The sequence below is a fragment of the Vulpes vulpes genome, chromosome 13 (genome assembly GCF_048418805.1).
Source record: "Vulpes vulpes isolate BD-2025 chromosome 13, VulVul3, whole genome shotgun sequence".
Classification (NCBI taxonomy): domain Eukaryota; kingdom Metazoa; phylum Chordata; class Mammalia; order Carnivora; family Canidae; genus Vulpes; species Vulpes vulpes.
In genome coordinates this window covers 35,103,045-35,124,344 of record NC_132792.1, presented here as the reverse complement: position 1 = coordinate 35,124,344, position 21,300 = coordinate 35,103,045, and the positions used below count along the sequence as shown (strand labels likewise).

At 38.6% G+C, this 21,300-nt stretch overlaps 1 protein-coding gene across 2 annotated transcripts in view; it reads left to right on the top strand.

Moving 5' to 3' along the window:
- Positions 1 to 356: 356 nt before the first annotated feature.
- The window catches only part of SPAG1 (sperm associated antigen 1), a 61,957-nt gene continuing 41,013 nt past the window's right edge, over positions 357 to 21,300 (top strand). The window contains exons 1-8 of one of the 2 annotated variants that reach the window (XM_072734171.1): positions 357 to 445; positions 3,489 to 3,630; positions 4,450 to 4,609; positions 10,164 to 10,286; positions 13,783 to 13,847; positions 14,370 to 14,479; positions 15,037 to 15,142; positions 18,431 to 18,561. In XM_072734171.1, coding sequence (XP_072590272.1) covers positions 3,491 to 3,630; positions 4,450 to 4,609; positions 10,164 to 10,286; positions 13,783 to 13,847; positions 14,370 to 14,479; positions 15,037 to 15,142; positions 18,431 to 18,561 — 835 coding nt within the window. In that variant the 5' untranslated portion in view covers positions 357 to 445; positions 3,489 to 3,490. The remainder of the gene's footprint in view (positions 446 to 3,488; positions 3,631 to 4,449; positions 4,610 to 10,163; positions 10,287 to 13,782; positions 13,848 to 14,369; positions 14,480 to 15,036; positions 15,143 to 18,430; positions 18,562 to 21,300) is intronic. The other variant, XM_072734170.1, reaches the window with a different exon arrangement.

Sequence of the window (21,300 nt, the reverse complement as noted above, 5' to 3'; positions counted from 1 at the left end):
ACAGAGGAAGAGAGAATCTTTATCTTTCATTTACTCTTTTGTGTAAAGGGAAGGATCTAAGTCTGGGTTACGTTGTAGATCCCCTGGTTTAATTATATTTCTGTAGGAATAGTTATCTGTAGGAATTTATATATTTATATTCTGTAGGAATTTAATTATATTTCTGTAGGAAGGTTATCAATTTATCTGGAGGGTAGTATAACAATCCAGAACCAAAAGGCATTTTTGCTCCATGGAAAACAAACGCAAACGATAAAGGGAGCTCTGTGGCCAGGACTCCTTTCTCCCCGCGAGGGCCTCTGCGGGAGGAGCTGGGGTGTGCGGCGCAGCGCGGCGCAGCGGGTGGGGGCCGGCCCCCCGGTGCGCAGGAGCTGCGGTCCCGCCCCCGCCCGGGCTCGGAGCGACCCGCCCCCATCGCGGCGTCGGCGCGCGGCCTGGGAACCAGGTGAGTATATCTCCGCATCGCGGTGCCCTCGGGGAGCTGGGGTGAGAGGCGGACCCCCAGAAGCGAAGGCGCGGTCGAACTCTACTGAGGGAACGGGTTATGGGATGAAGAAACGGGGCTTTGGTTTCCTGCGGCGGACGGTGGCGGATACTGGGACAGAGTCGCAACACCGGGTTGCCGGGGTCGGCCGGCGGCGACCAGTCCTGGAGACCAAAGCCGGGGAGTGGAGAACAATTTCAGAGGCGCCCGAAGTGCCCGTGACCGTTGGGTTGGCTGTAGAGCTCCGGGCTCCCGGGCAGTCCCCGCCCCCGGCGGCTCCGGGCCGCGCGGTACACAGAAGCCGTTGCTACGGCTACGGAAGCCGTTTCCTCCCGCCTCCGCCTGCAGAGGGCGCTCGGCCCCGTCGGTGCGGGAAAGAACGTGCCTAGGAGGGAGAGTTGCGGGTTACTTCCTCCCACGGTGGCCGCCGGAGGTGGCTCCCACCTGTCAGCTGATTCGGGAGTATGGGAAAGGGATGTGGGTCAGATGACGGAGAAGAGGTTAAATGCAACTAGAACTAAGGATTTTGCTAATGAAAGAAATTACAAGCGGATGTGGGAGGGTTCTAACGAGAGCAAATACAGCCTTGTAAGACTTGTTTTTTGGAACTTGAGTAGTCTTGAGATGTGCATCCGGGGGGGGGGGAATCCCCCTCCCCCCCCCAAAAAAAAAGAAACATGGAAGTTTTCAAAAAGGATTTTCAGAGAACTGTTAAAACAGTGTGCAGAATGAAATTGGTAAGAGATGGCTCTGTCACTTAAAATTTTCTTCACTATTCAAATCCTAAAATCTCAGGGATTGCAAGACAAATTTAAGATTTTAATCCCTTTGGATGCTTAAGTTTCTCCCATCAAAGACCTGTCAACTCTTTAGAAAAATTCTCCTAATGCAAACCATTTTGTTCTGGGCAGCATTGATAATTTAGAAGTTCTTCATGTTACTTTCCAGTAACTTCTACTCTTAAGGCTATCCTTGTGATGGGATGCATTCATCATCCCGGGTTCTGCCGGTATAGTGCGAAGATCACGATCTCATTTCTCAGCTGGATCTCACCCCAGAGGTGATGATGTGTGTTCTGTGCTCCAGTCCAAGCCAGCAGAAGCTGACAGAGCCTTCTCTCTGCAGAGGTCTGATGTATGACAATCCCGGAGGGCAAGCATGCTGAGGGAAATACTTTGGGTTAACTAGACCCATTGCTACTTCTTGTTTTTAAATTTACAACTCAGTATGTTTTACTGTACCAGTTTTTAAAACACTTTGTCAGTGACTCACAATGGGAAATATATTTTACAACACGTGCATTTATATTCACACAGTTGTCATTGGTATAAACATGAAATAAAAATCTTTACAAACCGGTGTTCCACTTTAATGGTATGTATGTCAAGTAGCCAGACTTTTTTTTGCTGTTCTGGATATCTTATTATAAAACAATGTTAATTGCAGCTCACTAAATTGATTTCAGGGGTTACCACCTATAATTTGAAAAGCCTGGGTATGATGGCTAGGTATGTGGGTTCTGTATTTGCCTACTGAGATTCAAATCCTCAGTTGCTACTTAACATATGATCTTGAGCCGGTTACTTAACACAAACATTTCTGTAAAATGGGAGTAATTATTACTACCCTTCATGAAAGTGGTTTTGAAGGTTATGTTAGATAATAATCCACGGCACACAGTAATTTAGCTCCATAACCGTAACTGTTACTACTACTGTCTACTTGAAATAAAACCTATCTGATAACAGTAGTTGAAAGATTAAATGAGGTAATATATGTAAAATTCTCAGGATGATGCACAGCACATGTTAAGAACTGTGTAAGTATTTGTTGGTGTTATTATCATCATCATTGGCAGTATCGTTAAAGTGAAACCATCCAAGGCCCCCTTATTCCCAGTTTCGTTCAAGTGTTTCTTAAGGGTAGAGGTACTACTTAGGTTAGTCCTGAATATATGATGATGAATAAAGTGAGATCTCACAATCTAAGAGGGAAGACAAAAATACATAATTAGAATATATGCTGTGAGAAAGCTTTGGGCACCGTGCTGTCAGAACACAGATGTGGGAGCTGGTCGTTGACGGGAGTGGGCAGCATGGAATGTAAGGAGGCAGGGAATGGGAAAGAAGGTGAGGTTAAGAATATTATGTTTGTGTTGAATCACAAAGCATGGTTGGAACGTGAACAAACAGCTGAAGTAGACGTCGTCATTGAAATCACCATTAAAAGCTATCTTCTAAAGCAGTTTGAGCACCTAAGGGGACAGAATATGCCATCCTCAAATAAGCCATTTAGGCATAAAGATTATTTTAAACTGAAAACAGTTAACAAACGACAGAAAGAACTCTCACCCTCCCCCTTTCTGCCTAGTAGCAGGGCATAAATTTCTCTTTGTAAAGGAGAACAAACCTCAGTAGATGGGCAGCACCAGGATGAGTCTGCATAAACAAACCTTATTAAGGAAGCCATTATCCTTCTTTAGTTTCTCCCATGTATTTACCTTTTCCTAGAAGCCAACTTCCTTTTCTCTTTGTCTAATTATTCCTCCACAACTTATCACCCTTTGTTAAAATGATATGTAGCCTCCCAGGCCTAACAGCTTCTTTGGGTTTTCATTTTTCTATGAATACCCCGCTGCCCTTGCCACTGCCCTGCCCCTTGTGTGTATAAAATAAACCTTTTCTCCTGCTAATGTATCTTTTATCCGTTTTGGAGTCTCAGGCACTGAGCCTAAATGAGTAGAGGAAAAGATTTTTTCTTCTCCATAGCACTAAAACGTGCTTTGTGTTTTAACTTAAGATTGAGATAATCTGTGTATTTAGGAATTTAGTAATTTAGCTCCATGACTGTTGACTGTTAGCAGAGAGAATTTTAAGTCTACTTTCTCTTTAGAGAAAACACTTTCTTTTTCCATAGAAATGAAAAATAAATGTTATAAAAAGACCTAGATGGTATTATTATATATATATTTGCTGCATAACTATTTTCCTATACTACATTTCAGCCATGACTGCCAAAGATTATCCGTCATTTTGGGGCTTTGGAACAACAAAAATGTTTAAAATTCCTGTTGAACATTTGGATTTCAAGTATATTGAAAAATGTTCAGATGTTAAACACTTGGAAAAAATTTTTTGTGTGCTCAGGTAAGCATTTAAAAATTCTTTTATAAAAAAGATAAAAATAAAAAATAAAAATTCTTTTATGTTTCAGTATACCAATTGTATTGTTGCCTGAAAGCTGAGACTCTTAGAAACATTGCAGGGAATTTTCACATATTGAGATTGTTGATAGCACTCCCCCCCCCCCCCGCCCCCGTCCCTTAGGTTCCAAAATAGTTGTTTTGATCTTGTGGTTAGTTTAGAGGGTTCTGGCTAGGTCTACTTCCAGCAAGGAACATAAGCCTCATCAGCATTCAAGAGAACATTTTTCTTCCATCACTTAAAAGGGGAAAAGATTGGTTTTCCTTCAAAAACAAGAGTTCTCCATACCACTCTCTGGGAATGAATTCTGTTCCTTGAGTGCTTGAATTTAGAGGCATGTTACTCTGAACTTGTTCCTCTGCCATTTTCTTCCCATCTCTTTGGCAGGGGGAAAAAGGAGCTACAAACTCCTCCTTGAGAAGGAAATCCAGTCTCACTTTCCACCTGTCTCTTAATACTGAATTACCATTTGTAAGTTAAAATTACCTTATGTATTAGCGTTGTTTATTTAACTTGCAAACTGTGTTTTGGAAGCTGATATCTTTGGAGCTCCATTTTTTCCTTCACTGCATCACTCCACAGATTAACAGCTAAAAATGGGGTAAGGTGAGTGGGAAGCCCCCACACAGCCCAGCCTTCATCCCTGTGCAGGGGTGGCTCTGGAGTTCTCCGCAGAACCCCTCTGCTCCATGGACCCTGGTTTACAAATCTACATGATCCTTAAATAGAGTGGTAACTGCAAAGTTCTGAATTTTTTTAAAGGTCTGGTGAGGAAGGACATTATCCAGAACTTACGGAATTTTGTGAAAAGCGCCTTAAAGGCTTGGCTCCTGAAAGTAGAGCTTTGAGGAAAGATAAACCTCCAGCAACAGCATCCAGTTTTACAGCAGAAGAATGGAGACAAATTGACAGTGATATAAAGGTATACAGTGACAAAGTTTTTTGTGACATTGCCACATTGTATATGTGTCTACTTCACTTTTCTAAAATCCTAGGTTTCTTTCTTTTTGTCAGTGAAGGGCTTTTAGTGGTAATCACTTAGGTAGTATTGGTTGCTTCTCAAACCCAGGAGAATATTGTGAACGTGTATGTTGTGTTCGTACACCCACCCATGTGTTTTATGTGATTAATGTTCTGTCCTATCAAAGAAACATAATTCACCAGCTTCTATAAATAGTGCTGTACAAACATGTTGGCTTGTAATATCTTTTGGGTTTTTTGGTTTGTTTTGTGAAGATTTTATTTATTTGGGAGACCAAGTGCACAGGAGCGGGGGAAGTGGCAGAGTGAGAGGGAGAAGCCAGCGCCCTGCTGAGCAGGGAGCCAATGCTGGGCTGTGGGTCTGGATCCCAGGACCCTAAGAGCCAAACCACCCAGGTGCCCCTATAATCATTTTTAATCAATTAAAGAATTGAAAAATTTGTGTATTTGTTTGATTACTAGCAACATTAAATTTTTTTGTCCATCATTTGAATTTCTCCTTTTGTTAATGGCCTATATCTTTAGTGATTTCTTTTAATCAGCTCTATTGAGGTATAACTTACATTTAAATAAAAATTTAATTGTCTGTATTTCACTGAGTTCTGACACCTGTCTATGCTATTAAACATTTCTATTACTTTGAAAAGTTTCCTTGTGCCCCTGTGCAGTCAGTACTGACCCTGCATCCTGGTCCCTGGTAACCACTGAACTGCTTTTTATCATTATGGATTTGTCTTTATTTTTTTGAATTTGTCTTTTCTAAATATAATCATACAGTGTGTGGTTTTTTGTGTCTTCATTCACTTAGATTCACTTAGCATCGTGCTTTTGAGATGCATTTATGTTGTTACATGTCCATAGTTTTAATTGCTGCATAGTATTGTGTGGATATCTCACAGTTTGTTTATCCACTCATCAGTTAATGAACAAAATGTTTTCCAAAGTGACATTCCTGCTGGTGATGGATAAAAACTCCTATTGCTCTGAATCCTGGTTAGCAGTTAGTATTGCCAGTTTTGTCCATTTCAGCTTTTCTGTTAGGTATGCAGTGATATCTCACTGTGGTTTTAATTTGTTTCTCTAATGACTGGCCCTGTTGAGTGGTTTTTCCTGTGCTTATTTGACATCCATGTGTCTTCTGTGAAGAGCTTTTAAATACTTTGTCCATTAAAAAAAATTGGATTATTTGTGTTCTTATTGAGTTGTAAAATACACGTCTTTCATCAGATACATCTTTTGCAAATATGTTTATATATCCTGCAGGGAACCGGGATGCGGGACTCTGTCCCAGATCCTGGGATCACAACCTGAGCGGAAGGCAGCTGCCCAACTACTGAGCCACCCAGGTGTCCCAGTTTCTAGTTTTAACTTTAGGTCTGAGATCTGTTTTAATTTTGGAGAAATCATAGATATACACACACGTAATACAGATATCCAAGATTTTAAGCACTGCTTTTTTTTAAAATTTTTTTTTTAAATTTATTTATGATAGTCACACAGAGAGAGAGAGAGAGAGGGAGAGGCAGAGACACAGGCAGAGGGAGAAGCAGGCTCCATGCACCGGGAGCCCGACGTGGGACTCGATCCCGAGTCTCCAGGATCGCGCCCTGGGCCAAAGGCAGGTGCTAAACTGATGCGCCACCCAGGGTTCCCTTAAGTACTGCTTAATGAAAGTTTCCCCATGGAACTTCTTGGTACCATCAAAAGTTAATTGATCATGTATGTGTGGGTCTATCTCTGGACTCTATTCTCTTTCATTAATCTAAATGTCTCTCTTTAGGGACACCTGGGTGGCTCAGCAGTTGAGTGTCTGCCTTCAGCTCAGGGCATGATCCTTGGGGTCCTGGGATCGAGTCCTGCATCGGGCTCCCTGCTGGGAGCCTGCTTCTCCCTCTGCCTGTGTCTCTGCCTTTCTCTCTTTGTGTCTATCATGAATAAATAAATAAAATCTTTAAAAAAATTCCTCTCTTTAATATCTCATTCTCTTGATTATGATTAAGTCTTAAAATCAGATAGTCCAAGTCCTTCCCCTTGGTTCTCCTTTTTCATAGTTGTTTTGGCTATTCTAGGTCCTTTGCTAGCCAGGAGCTAGCTACAAAATAACTTGTTTATCTTTGGGTTGGGATTATGTTGAATTTATGGATCAATTTTGTAATAATTGACAATAATAGTGAAATTTCTGATCCATGAGCATATGTTTTCTGTTCATTTAAATCTTTAATTTTTTGTGCCAGTGTCTTTTAATTTTCAGTGTGTAGTTCTTGCATATTTTGTTATATTTATTCCTAAGAATTTAATATTTTCTACAATTTTAAAAGTTAATATTTTTTAATCTCAATCTTGCTCATTCTAAGTCACCCTAGTATGAAATTTTATGTATATGTATGTATTTATTTATTTTTGGTGTGGTAAAATACGTATCACAAAATTAACCATCTTAGCCATTTTTAAGTATACAGTTCATTAGTGTTGTATTTACATTGTTATGTTCAGAGATTTGTTGTTGTTGTTGTTAAAGATTTTATTTATTCATGAGAGACACACACAGAGAGGGAGAGAGGCAGAGACACAGGCAGACGGAGAAGCAGGCTCCATGCAGGGAGCCCAACGCAGGACCCCATCCCGGGTCTCCAGGATCCAGCCCTGGGCTGCAGGTGGCGCTAAACCGCTAAGCCACCTGGGCTGTCCAGCCATTCACTATTAGGTATAGTGTTGGCTTTAGATTTTATGACATGACCCTTTATAAAGTTTAGGAGGGTACCTATATTCTTGTTTGATGAGAATTTTTATCATGAACGGGTATAGAATTTTATGAAATGCTCTTCCTGCATTTATTGAGAAGAAAAGTAAGATTTTCTTTGTAGTTTGTAAATAAGGTAAATTATGTACATTGTTTTCAAATGTTATACAAGTCTTGCATTTGGGGATGAACGCTATTTGATCATGATGTGTCTTTTTTTTTTTTAATAAATTTTATTCATTCATGAGAGACACAGAGACACATAGGCAGAGGGAGAAGAAGGCTCCATGCAAGGAGCCCGATGTGGGACTCGATCCCCAGACTCCAGGATCACGCCCTGGGCGGAAGGCAGGCACCAAACCGCTGAGCCACCCAGGGATCCCCATGATGTGTCTTTTTTATATATTGCTGGACTTAATTTGCTAAAATCTTATGAAGGATTTTTGGGCCTGCTGTCATGAGAGATATTAGCCTGTAGTTTTCTTGTAATGTTGTCTGGTTTGGGTAACAGGGTAATGCTGGCCTCATAGAATGAGTTGGGAAGTATTCTCTCTTCCTGAATATTCTAGGAAGGTTTGTGTGTAATTGGTATTATTTCTTCCTTTAATGTTTTCCAGAATTTGCCATTGATGCCTACTAGGTCTCAAGTTTTCATTGTAAGAACAATTTTGACTATGAATTACATTTCTTTAACAGAAACAGTGCTATCAGGTTATCCTTAGAGTTCTCTCTGTCTAGCTCCCTCATCTTGGGTATTTTGTACCCCTGGATCTTTGCCATCTTTGCCTCTCTGAAGCCTGAACTGTGTTCTTCTGAATTCATTGAGACCACAGGGCTGTTAGGGTTTCCTTTCCCTATGCTATAGCCTGGAAACTAGGAGGAGATTAGGGTAAAATGCACAGCTTCCCTCATTTGCTCCTTTCTTCCAAGGATCATTGTTCTCTGCTATCTGTTGTCCAGTGGTCTGAAAACTGCTGCTTCATATATCTTATCCAGTATTCTAGAGTGTAAGCAGGAGGGCAAATCCAGTCCCTGTTACTCCATCAGGGCCAGGAGATAACACTTTATTAATTTTTCTGATGATGTTTTCTTATTTGTAAGAGTTCTGTCATATATATTCTAATGAATTTTCCTTCAATTTATCATTAAGCTTTTATATTTGTATATGATGTTTTTCATGTTTATTCATTTAAAAAAATTTATGTAATCACTTCTTTTAGTTTTATCCCTTATGATCTTTAATTGATTTTATACTTGAGCAAGCTTCCTCTCCACCAGAATCATGTTTGCCTGTATTTTCTCAGAGTTCCTTTGTGGTTTCATTTTGCTTAGGAAATAACTTCTTAAAGCAGATTCTGGAGAGACTTTTTTTTTAACTTGATTTTCTTCAGCATATTTTATGGGTTGAATAATACACTGGAAGGCAATTTTAAGGAATATGTATTCTCTAACTCAGAATACTACGTTTTTTAAACTTTGAGGTTTCTCATTTTGTCATTTTATTGGCTTGAAATAAAAAACCTGGTAATTAATCTACATATTAAAATAGCAGTTTAGGGCAGCCCCGGTGGCTCAGCTGTTTAGTGCTGCCTACAGCCTGGGGCGTGATCCTGGAGAGCCGGAATGTCGGGCTCCCTGCATGGAGCCTGCTTCTCCTTCTGCCTGTGTCTCTGCCTCTCTCTCTCTCCTCTCTGTGTATTCTCATGAATAAACAAATAAAATCTTAAAAAAAAAAAAAAAAAAAGCTTCTGCAAACCAATCAGAGAATGCATTAAAAAAAATAAAATAGCAGTTTACATCCAGAGTTCTTTGGCTCTATTGTCTGGGGAATAACAGCTTAGTTTTAGTTGCAAAACTTATTTTTTTCCAATTGCGTGTTCTTTTTCAGTCACCTCTTGATTTGTCTTGTCTCCTTTTCTTTCATGCTTTTCCCTGCCACTTCTCCCTCTTCCCCTATTCTCTCTTACTCTTTGACCTCCTCTGTAATGCCTCCCCCTTTTACCTTTCTCCCTTTACGGTCTTTTTGTTTCTTCTCCTGTTTCACCTCTCTGCCCCCTTTTTATTTTCCTGCCTCCTACACGGTTAGGACAGACGATATAGTTTATTGCTGTATCATGGTGCCTAATTTAATATAGCGTCTGACAACAACTAGATCCTCCCTATATAGCTGCTGAATAATATTAATAATAGAATTGTATTCTATTTTTCTATTCTATAATCTAACTCAATTCTTCCTGGAACCTGTGACAATTCAGTTTAATAAACATTATTAGGAACCTATTATGTGCCAGATGCCGTGCTAGTTTCCTGAATCACAAAGATGAGACTTAAGACAGGTTCTGCCCTCAAGGAATTTACAGAAGGTGAGAGAGATGAACAGTAAATGGATTACTTTAAATCTCTGCGTTAAAACAGGGGAAGGAGCATTAGCCCAGTTAGGTAGTTCAGGGAAAGCTTGATGGAAGGGATGGATGTCAGTAAGCTTGTTAGATATGAAAAGTAGGAATAGCAACACCATGTGAATGTGCATAACAATACCGGACTGTACACTTGAAAGTGGTTGAGATGATAAGTATTGTGTATTTTACCATGTTTTAAAAGAATAGTAGAAGGGCATTATAGATAGAATGGCATGACCAAATCGTCACCCAAAAAATGGACCCGGCAGAAACTATGATGATATATAATCCTTTCTAACACCTTGTTAATTACTTCAAACTGTATGTGTATCTTCTTTTCTTCTCCCACTTCTCAGAGTTGGGTATCAGAAATTACAAAAGAAGATGAAGTATACTTCCATGAGACTGAAACATTTCCAGCAATGGAAGATAATTTGCCTCCAGTTCGTGGTTCAAACAGCCGTCTTCATGTTAGTAAGGTAGGCTGATTTGGTTTGAGGTGTGGGTGATGGGGGGAGAAGGTTGTTGTTGTTTATTAAGGGAGCCAGCGTTTAATCAGAATAACCGCAGTGTGATGGCCTCTGAGAGTTGGGGATTATCTTTCAGCCGGCCACATGTCATGCCTTCTTGAGGAGGCTGTTTCATCACTTGGCGATCAAAATGAAACAGCATATCCCTTTGAAGGTTTGCTTCTTAGGCTTACTGACTTTTCTCATTTTTTCTTTTGTTGTACTGTCTGCTTTACTCTGACCAGTTTTTTTTTTTTTTTAAAAGATTTATTTTTTTCATTCAGAGAGAGAGAGAGAAACAGGCAGAGAGAGAAGCAGGCTCCATGCAAGGAGCCCAACACGGGACTCAATCCCAGGTCTCCAGGATCACGCCCTGGGCTGTAGGCGGCGGTAAACCGCTTCGCCACCGGGGCTGCCCCTACTCTGACCAATTTTGATGAGCACCGAAGATCCAATTCAGTGTGGGAGAATTTCAGGGAACAACTTTATCTGTGGAGTGGAGACAGAGAAAATAGTTTATTACATGATTAACTCTGGATTTAAAGTATTAAATAGAAACTTTCAAGCAGTTATAGATGTTATTGCTCTTGTTTACTGTATTTTTTTTTCTTATTCTTACAGCTTCTTAGAATGATTTCTCTGTGGTTGATCCCTATTTTGTCATGTAGACTTCTTTTTAACTCATGGGTTCCATAGAGAAGGGCCTATTGGAGTTCCAGATCCATTTATACTTAACTTCAAAGTTAAAAACTGAGCCCCTGGGCATCCCCCTGACCCAGAAACTACAAAATCTAGCCATTGTCTTCTGGGCATCCAGAGTCTCTAGGCTTTCACTCGGATCACACATTCCATTCCCTCTACCCTACACTTTTCTTTTATTCCTATCATTTCTGAAAGATTGGCTACTCATGTCTCTTCATTCTGGGTTAATTAATTCTTATTCTCATTTCCTCCTTGAATGCTCAATTTTATTTTATTTAAAAAAAACATCCATAGCTCTTCATCATCTCTAATAATTTACCTTCCTGTATCTTTTTACTCCCTATTAAGAACTACTCATGTAACTCAACTACATTTTAATATGGTAAGGATGCCACTATCTGTAATAAATAAATTTGTATTTCCTGAGCACCCATTTTTTTGCTAACTCTGTGCCCTGAAAATATAACAGGACGGTACAGTTCTGTGAGGTAGATAGACTAGTAAGTAGTACAGTGATTCTCAAAGTATTATCCATGGACCCTGGTTCTCCTAGAGATCCCTCCAGAGGGTCCAGAGAGTCATTGCTATTTTTAAAAATAATGCTACTGCTTTGTCTTTTTCCCTGTGTTGACATTTGTATTGAAAATAAAGCTGCCTGTGCTGTAGCATGAATCAAGGCAGTGAATAAGTGGCACCAAACTATGCTAGTACACACTGTTTCTGCCACAGCTACCCATTTACAGTAAAAAAAAAAAAAAAAAAAAAAAAAAAAAAATCCAGTTTGACTTAAAAATGTCTTAGATGAAACAATAACATTTATGTATTATAAGTCTTAAATCTTGAGATCACATCTTTTTAATATTCTGTGACAAAAAAAGAAGTATTCAAAAAGGACTTGTGGTTATTTCGAGACTAATATGATTGAATTGCCAGTTTACGTCACTACTCTGTCTTGGAACACGTTTCACTTGAAAGGGTGATTGACAGACAAATTATTGTTATTGTTATTTAGGCTTGAGTTTTTGACATAGAAAATGAATGAAGTGGGTCTGTCACTTTAAGGAAAACAACTGACAGTGTTATTTGCAAGTGATAAAATCTGAGCAGTTTAGAGTATTTCATATTTTTACCTGGCTCTTAAATACCTGCTTGTGACAAAAAAAAAAAAAAAAATTTCCCTTAAGGGGATACTTAAAGACTTTTCTGATGAGCTCAATAAAGATAATTAACAGGATTTTGATTTTTTCCTTTTTTTAAAAATTTTTATTTATTTATGATAGTCACACACACACAGAGAGAGAGAGCAAGAGAGAGAGAGAGAGAGGCAGAGACACAACAGGCAGAGGGAGAAGCAGGCTCCATGCACCGGGAGCCCAATGTGGGGTTCAATCCCGATCCCGGGTCTCCAGGATCGCGCCTTGGGCCAAAGGCAGGCGCCAAACCGCTGCGCCACCCAGGGATCCCCAACAGATAGGATTTTTAAAGTGTTTAATGAAATGTAGGAATATTTGCAAGATCTGTGTAACTCAAGTGACTGATGTCCAATGTTACAAAATTGTACATGGGTAAATGACCCATTCAAACTGGTTTCAGATTGTGACAAAATTTTAAGAAACCATGTAGGAAACTGTTGGCGACCATAGCGGCTATTGTTTGCTTTCCTCCCATTGCTTCTAGTGCTTCTAGTGGGGTACCGCCCAGGTTGGGGCAAGGAATAGCCCCAAGCTAGTGCTTGGTGGGGGATGGGCTCATGACCCAAGCTAGCAAATGCTGAGTCCTTCCCTGGGATTTCTCTAACTAAAAGTGGAGAGAAGAGCCCCTCTCCTTTCTGATTGGGTGGCCTGTTAGGTTATAATCCCACACTGCTTGTGGCCACTGTGTCTTCTACACAAAAAGCAAGTAGCCAGCTGGGGAAAATGAAATCAGTGGACAGAAAGAAGCAGAGACTAGGGATGGGAGTTGGGGTGTTGGGAGGATAGCAGGAGGGAAAGAGTATACGTATCCTTCATCTAGCATTACCCCTGCCCTTTCATCACTATGGTTACTTAAGCCAATAGTTTATTTTAATAGGATTAGTCCAAGTTGGGTATCTGTCATTATTATAATAGCTAAAAATCACATTTCATGTATGCAAGTTTTAAAATCTTAGATATGTACTTAAATTCCTATAGATTGCTCCCAAAATTAACTACCAAATTAAAATCCTTTTTGAGACGCATGGGTGGCTCAGCAGTTGAGCGTCTGCCTTTAGCTCAGGGCATGATCCTGGAGTCTGGGATCGAGTCCCCGCATCGAGTCCCACATCGGGCTCCTTGCGTGGGGCCTGCTTATTCCTCTCCCTGTGTCTCTCATGAATAAATAAATAAAATCTTTAAAAAAATAAAATATCCTTTTATAACATGCTGTACATTAATAGTTATAATACTTGAATTGTAACTTCAAGAATACCTATTTTTCGGGATCCCTGGGTGGCGCAGCGATTCGGCGCCTGCCTTTGGCCCAGGGCGCGATCCTGGAGACCCGGGATCGAATCCCACATCGGGCTCCCAGCGCATGGAGCCTGCTTCTCCCTCTGCCTATGTCTCTGCCTCTCTCTCTCTCTCTGTGACTATCATAAATAAATTAAAAAAAAAAAAAAAGAATACCTATTTTTCTTATCTATTCAATTAGTATATCTTAATCCAATACTTCACGTTACATTTATCATAAAACCTGCTAATCTTATATTAAATATGTCTCATGAAATACAATTTTATTCTTTCAGGAAAAATATTCTAATAGTAGACCACCTAAAAAGAAAATTCCGAGGGATTATGCAGAATGGGATAAGTATGTTTTATATTTCATAATACAAAATTTGTCACTGAAAAATTCTCCATAAAATACCATAAAATATAATAACTTCTTAATTATTATAAATCTGAACATATCAAGAACTACCAAGTGACTTTAGTAGAGTACTAAGAGTATGGTCTAAGCACTTTTGATCTTATTTTTTCATTAAGTAAAAATATCTACAGCATCCTTTTTTTATAAAAGAAACCAAAAATAATTCAGGTAATTCCTATACCCGTCAAAAATAAAAAAAGGACAAAAGCTTTAAATTGAGATAAATTAGTCACAATTTTAATTACACAGTTCTGAACAGTTTAGGTCTGATTAATATGTAAGTCCTCACTTGAATTGCATGGTCTCCAAAAGCAAATACAGATGACTTGTAATATAAACCTATTATATGTTTTTGGAATTGTCTCTAAAGGCACAGTGGTACAAGTATAAGAATATCAATAATACATTTTATTTTCTTGCTTGAATTATACAGTTTTTTCAGTTTTTTTCCTTTCATTTAAGATTTGACGTGGAAAAGGAATGTTCAAAAATTGATGAAGATTACAAAGAAAAAACTGTAGTAAACAACAAGTCATATTTGTCTAAAATTGAGACAAGAATAGGCACAGCAGGTAATTGGGGAAAAATAAGGATATTTTGTCATCTTTGCATTTTCAAAATTATAATAAAAGCTATCGAACTAGAAGATCTTCTCTTTAAGTGCTACAGATTTCCATGAAAAATTTATGGATTTTCTCCTAGACTTGACCACCTCTAACAATTCAGTTTCATCCCTTAACTACCTAATTTTATATGAGTCATAGTTACACTACTTAAATTTAGTAAGACTCAAAAATATAAACCTATTTTTTTTCTATAATTTGTTTTCCATTCTTTTTTCAAATCCTCTTTTTTCTCCAATCCCTCAATTTTTTGTTTTTTTCTGAAAACAGAAAATACAGTAGTTTGTTTTTACTTGAAGTCCATTGGTGTATAGCACCTTTAAAGTGAAAGAAAATCAATATTAAATCTAAACCCTGAAAAATTGTGAATCGTTTAAAGAAACATTTCCTAAACATAGGCGATCCTTTATTTTCTTTTATTCACAATGTTCTGCTTCTGTTAAAATAAGCATTAAAAAATGTATTCAATTATATTTTTATTTACAATAGATAACACTTATTTCTAGGTCTAACTGAGAAGGAAAAGACTTGCCTTGCTACTCGTGAAAAGGAAAAAGGAAATGAAGCTTTCAACTCAGGAGACTATGAAGAGGCTGTGATGTATTATACTAGGTAAGCAGATTTTTGTTGTGGTTTATGTTGCCTTTTTTTTTTTTTTTTTTTTAAGTAGGCTCCATCCATGCCCAACACAGAACCCGAACTCATGACCCTGAGATCAAGATTTACATGCTCAGGTGTGCCTCGGTGGTTCAGTCGTTAAGTGCCTGCCTTCAGCCAGGTCATGGTCCCAGCGTCATGGCTTGGAGTCCCACATTGGGCTCTCCTTTCAGTGGGGAGTCTGCTTCTCCCTCTACACCTCTCCACTGCTTATGTTCTCTCTCAAATAAATAAAATCTTAAGAAAAAAAAAGGGTTGCATGTTCTATCAACTGAGCCAGCCAGGTACCCCTTGTTGTAGTTTAAACTTGCCATTAAAAAAAAAAAAAAAAGGATAGGGATGTCTGAGTGGCTCAGTGGTTGAGTGTCTGCCTTTGGCTCAGGTTGTGATCCCGGGGTCCTGAGATCAAGTCCTACATCAGGCTCCCTGCGAAAAGCTTGCTTCTCCTTCTGCCAATGTCTCTGCCTCTCTCTGTGTCTCTCATGAATAAATAAATAAAATCTTTTTAAAAAAACAAGGATAATGTTTATAATTAATTGTTGAAATGATAATGATAAGCTAAAAAGCTTATGTTGGAATCACTCAAGATATTGTACTTAAGATTTATCATAAATTCACTTGTTTCCCTTGTTTTTCAATACTTTTCTCAGCCCCTTAAGCTCTTCACCCCTAGTTTGACAGAGATCCTAACTTTCCTATTTTAGAGAGAAAATGAAGCCATCTGAATGGAACTTGACAGGAAGTCCACATAACTTAGAGGTTAAGAATTCAGGTTCTGTAGTCAGACTGCCTGGATCTAATCCTAGTATTTATGATGCTGCTTCCTACCGCAGGGCCTTTGTATATGCTGGGTCCTCGGTGTAGAATATTCTTTCCTCTTATTATCTAGTTAATTCAGACTTACCTTCAAATTTCATCCCATGCATCACCTCTTTAGGGAAGTTTTCCTTTACCTCCCATACAGGGTTAAATCTGCACCCTACTCCACTCCTCCCCATCCCTGACTCCCCAGTTTATAGGGTCTTATAGCAGTCTTGCCTCTCCTTTATGGTACTTGTTGGAGTACAATTTAAGTTTGTGTGTTTTGATAGTAACTAGACTGTCAGCTCTGTCAGAGCAGAGTGCCCTTGTCAGTTTTTTATACCATCGTATCCCCAATGCCCAACAAAGTACCTGGTTCATAGGAGATGTTCAATAAATACTCATATGAACTTTTGAAGCTCTTGTAGTTGATCAAAAGTAGACTAACTTCCTAAAATAGCATCATAAACTAATTGTGCTTATAGAATCCCTTACTCCATCTTAGAAATAAATTCTCTACAATTCTTTTCCACCTTTGGATGGAAGTTTTTTTTTTCTTTGTCAGTGTTGTGTCTCTAGAGAAGTTTGTCTCCACTGTTTAAGTGAACATCCAAGGTAAAGAGGCCCTTGATCTATCTCGCATTCAGTATAGTCTTCCCCTTTCAGGCAGGTAGAAGTCAGCTGTGATGTTGTTCTCTATCTTCTTAGGGATTTCCACCAGTGGATAATCTCTTTGTATGTTACAGGGAAAAAAACCTTTTTTCTTCTTTTAAGAAATCACAGAGGTGGAAAAATTAAAGCAGCATAGCATAATGGTTAAGGGCACTCAGACTACCACTTTCTGACATTGGGCAGATTCTTCACCTCTCTTGCCTCAGTTTCCTCCATGTGATGAGATTGTTAGAGTGCCTACTTCAGAGCTACCTTGAGGATTAAATTAAACAGACTGGGTTTGAGTCCTGACTCATTTACTAGCTGGTGGCCTCTGGCATGTTACTTAGCCTTTCTGTTACATCTGGTTTTCCTCATCTCTAAGATGGGAAGAGCAGTAATGCTCCCTCCAGGATCATAGTGAGGATTAAATGAGCTGGTATTTGTGTGAGAGGTGCTCAGTGTCAGGTTCTTATATTAGTTATTCTTACATGTATTGTCTGTGTTTGGTCTCTACCCAACCATGTGATTTCTTTATATTCATCTTTAGTGATCTTAGGAAATTGCCACTTTTTGTATCTTTTCCCTTTTATCTTCTATTCTTCTGGCTTCAGAAAATTCAGTGCACCAATACCCTTGTCTTCCCTATACCTAGGAATATATTATTTCACAGCACTCCAAATCAACTTATTAAGCAAAAACTGGGTAGGTTTTAAGTCCTTCTTTCAGCTAGTTATTTGCTTTCATATCCCTAATGTAGTAAAATTTGCTCTCTTAAAGTCTGTATTCCTCAGTTACTGTTACTGTTCTGTTTTCTTCAATTGGCTTTTTCTGATTATGATCATTATTGAGCTCATTCTGCTCACAGGTCCTGTCCCTGTGCTTTAATGAAACCACCTTTTTGCACCAAGAAAAAAAAATGATGATCATTTCCTTAGAGTTAAATCTACTTTTAGATTACAAACTAAGCTCTTGTTTTTATTTTATTTTTAAAAAACTCTTGTTTTTAGATTATAAAGTAAATTCACCATAACAACTTAATAAAGGATATTAGGTGTGGTTGATTGCTTCATTTTTTTTTTTTTTGTACTAGGAAATTGTCCCCAAGGAGTCAAAAAAATGTATTTGATATTTGATGTTAACTACACTGTTTTTTTTTTTAGGAGGTCTGTGGATATGTAGGTTACTGTGTCACTTCTAAAGCCAGAGTCAACTTCAAACTGCTTAACTGGATATTTCAGCATCTGCCTAAATACTGACTCAGTATGTCTGTAGAACTGCATTTTACTATTCTTGACGATGCAGGCTATATTAGTTTGCTGGAGCTGCCATAACAAAGTGACACAGGCTGAGTGGCTTACACAACAGAAATTTATTTTCTCACCATTGTGGAGTTTGCAAATCTGAGATCAAGGTGTCCACAGGGCTGGCATCTTCTGAGGCCCCTCTTCTTGGCTTGTAGGTGGCCATCTTCTCTCTGTGACTGCAAGTGGTCTTTCCTCAGCATGTGTCTGTGTCCTAATGTCCTCTTCCTATAAGGACACCAGTCATATTGGATGAGGGTACAACCTCATGACCTCATTTTAACCTAATCATTTCTTTAAAGACTATCTCCAAATATAGTTATATTCTGAGCTGCTGGAGGTGAGGACCTCAGCATGTGAGTATGGGGGACACAATTCTGCCCATAACGCAGGCTATACTTATTTTGTTTATAACTTTAGCTGAGTTTCTCTATCTTCTTACGTTTTCCTCTGGTCTACGTGTAGCCAGTAAATGTCTCTTTTGTAGGAGTATATCAGTGCTTCCCACCGTGGTGGCCTACAACAATCGGGCTCAAGCAGAACTCAAACTACAGAACTGGAACAGTGCTTTTTGGGATTGTGAAAAGGTCTTGGAATTAGAACCTGGAAACATAAAAGGTAAAAAATATTCACAGAATGCTTTGAATTTACATCAGACTTTGTTAGACCATTTGTAGATATTCACTGCAATTATACTAAGAATATTTCAAATATGCTCTAATTTCTATCATCACTGTCCCAAAATTATTTTTTAACTTCAAGTTTAACTTAGAATTTAGTTATTTTTTAAGATTTTATTTATTTATTCATGAGAGACACAGAGAGAGGGGCAGACACATAGGCAGAGGGAGAAGCAGGCTCCCTATGGGGAGCTTGATGTGGGATTTGATCCCAGGACCCCCGCATCATGACCTGAGCTGAAGGCAGACACTCAACCACTGAGCCACCCAGGTGCCCCATAACTTGGGATTGAAATTCCTGGTTATTTGCACTGAAGTGGTTAATGAGCCCAGGACATTGAATGAAATATGTATCTTTTAAAAGAAATATCTCAAGCTTGCATTTGTACTATAGTGTTTTTTTATCTTTAATTTTTTATTGTGGTAAAATACACATACTGTAAAACCGTCTTCATCATTTTTTAGTGTACAATTCAGTAGTATTAATATATTCATATTGTTGTGTGGTCATCACTATCCTCCATTTCCAAAACGTTTTTTGTCCTACATAACTGAAACTCTTTGTCCCTAAACAGTAACTCTCTTCTTTCCCCTCCCCTCAGCCTCTGGCAACCACTACTCTACCTTCTGTCTATATGATTTTACTATTCTAGGAATCTCCTCTAAGTGGAATTACATAGTATTTGTCTTTTTGTTACTGGTTTATTGAGCTACCTTTTTATCAAAAAAAAATCTGAGTATAATTTAATATAGAATTTCTGACATTTGTTAATATAATAAGCCCGTGCCAAAGCTCTAGAACCTTCTGCCAGTGGTTTTGTGGGCATTTCTGCCTACATGTCCATAGATATTTTAAAATGTGCCTAGAACTAACTATAATTTTTTACCAAAACCTACTCTGTGTTTGGATTTCCTGTCTCAGTGGCTATACAGCCTTGCTGTTGTCTGAGTCTGACTATACACATTAGACTCCACTCTCCCATTTCTGTTATTGAGAAAGAATCACTTCACAAGGCAGTAGCATAATTTATATTAGACTCTATTTTTTTTTTTTTTTTTTTTTTTTAGACTCTATTTTTTTAAATGTCATGGATTTGAGTAAATATAAACATTTCATTTTGTCTACTTGGAATGTACCCTTGTGTGCCTGTGAAAATGTGTGTGCAGAAGCGTGGGTATGCTGAGGGGAAACCCTAGAGCATCAGCCCTGACTGTCATTGCCATGGATTGCCCTTCTTTCACCGGCAAAATCTCTTGTGCCTTTATTTTGTCTCTATCCCAGAGTATGGGAAGGCTCCCAGTTTTAGGAGGTGGCAAAAAGTTTTGTGATCTTCTGATGGGCCCATACCAACACTGTGCCAGGCCCTGGGCCAGTTACTTGACGTGTATTAACTTCACTGATTTCACAATAGCTGATAGAGGTGCAGGTGCTATTGTTAGTACACTCATTACAGAAAGTGGAAACAGGCACGGAAAAATAAAGCAATTCACCTGTGGTCACACAGCTAGCAAATGGCAGAGACAGGACTCAACGCTGGGCAGCAGACTCTAGAACCCACATTCAACCATAAGGTTCATCTTCTGCTACCAGAGTGACTTTACGTTTCCATTTTTCCTTGTTTGAGTAATTTCAAAAGCACTAGAATCTTCACTATTTAAGAAACGAACTGGATAGGGGCACCTTACTGGCTTGGTGGTTGAGTGTCTGCTTTTGGCTCAGGTTGTGATCCCTGGGTCCTGGGATCGTGTTTCGCATCAGGCTGCCCGTAGGGAGCGGGCTTCTCCCTCTGCCTGTGTCTCTTCCTCTCTCTGTCTCTCTCATGAGTAAATAAATAAAATCTTTTTTAAAAAATGGGTAGAGCCAAATCTAGTATGAGTAGGGCTATAAAACATTAAGAAGTCTTATTTTTTTGCTTAAGTGAATAACTTCCTTTCCAAAACTTTATGTTTTACTCAAAATACAAGTGTTCTAAGTGCAGTGTGGTATTTTGATTCATCCTGCAACAGGAAAAGGCATTATGGGAAAATTGATGAAATCCAAGTAAAGCCTGTAGTTTATAGTATTAGGCCAATGTTAATTTCTTAGTTTTGGCAAATATTCCATTTTTATGTAAGATGTTAGCATTAGGGAAATCTGGAAGGAGATATATGAAAACTATTATCTTTGCAACTTTCTCATATATCTAAAATTATTTCAAAACTAAAAAGTTAAAAAAAAATTATAACTGCTATATCATGTTCTTTATGGTGTTCCCTTCTGAGTAATAATGGTAATAGCTAACTGTGTATTTAAAGTATAATGCAATGATTTTGATTAAGTTTATGACAAAATGATTTATCCTGTAGATTTTCATGGCTCACTCTAACACTAAAATCAAATTGGCCAAATGTATGTTTTAAAATAGCATATTAAAATATATCAGATATAAATTTCTCATTTTTCACAATTTCCAAGCCTCATTCTTTTCAAAATAATGACTTGCCATACAAAGGTCTCTCATTATACGTGGAAAATTATGGGACTCTAAAGACATTCATTATCAGTATTAAAGAACTGCCGAATTATTTGAAGTATACAGATCTGATGCAAATGACCAAAGTACTCAGCTTCCGAACTGAGCTGACCTCATCATCAGGGTTCTGTCCATTCCCTGTGTGAAATACCTTCGTCTAATCA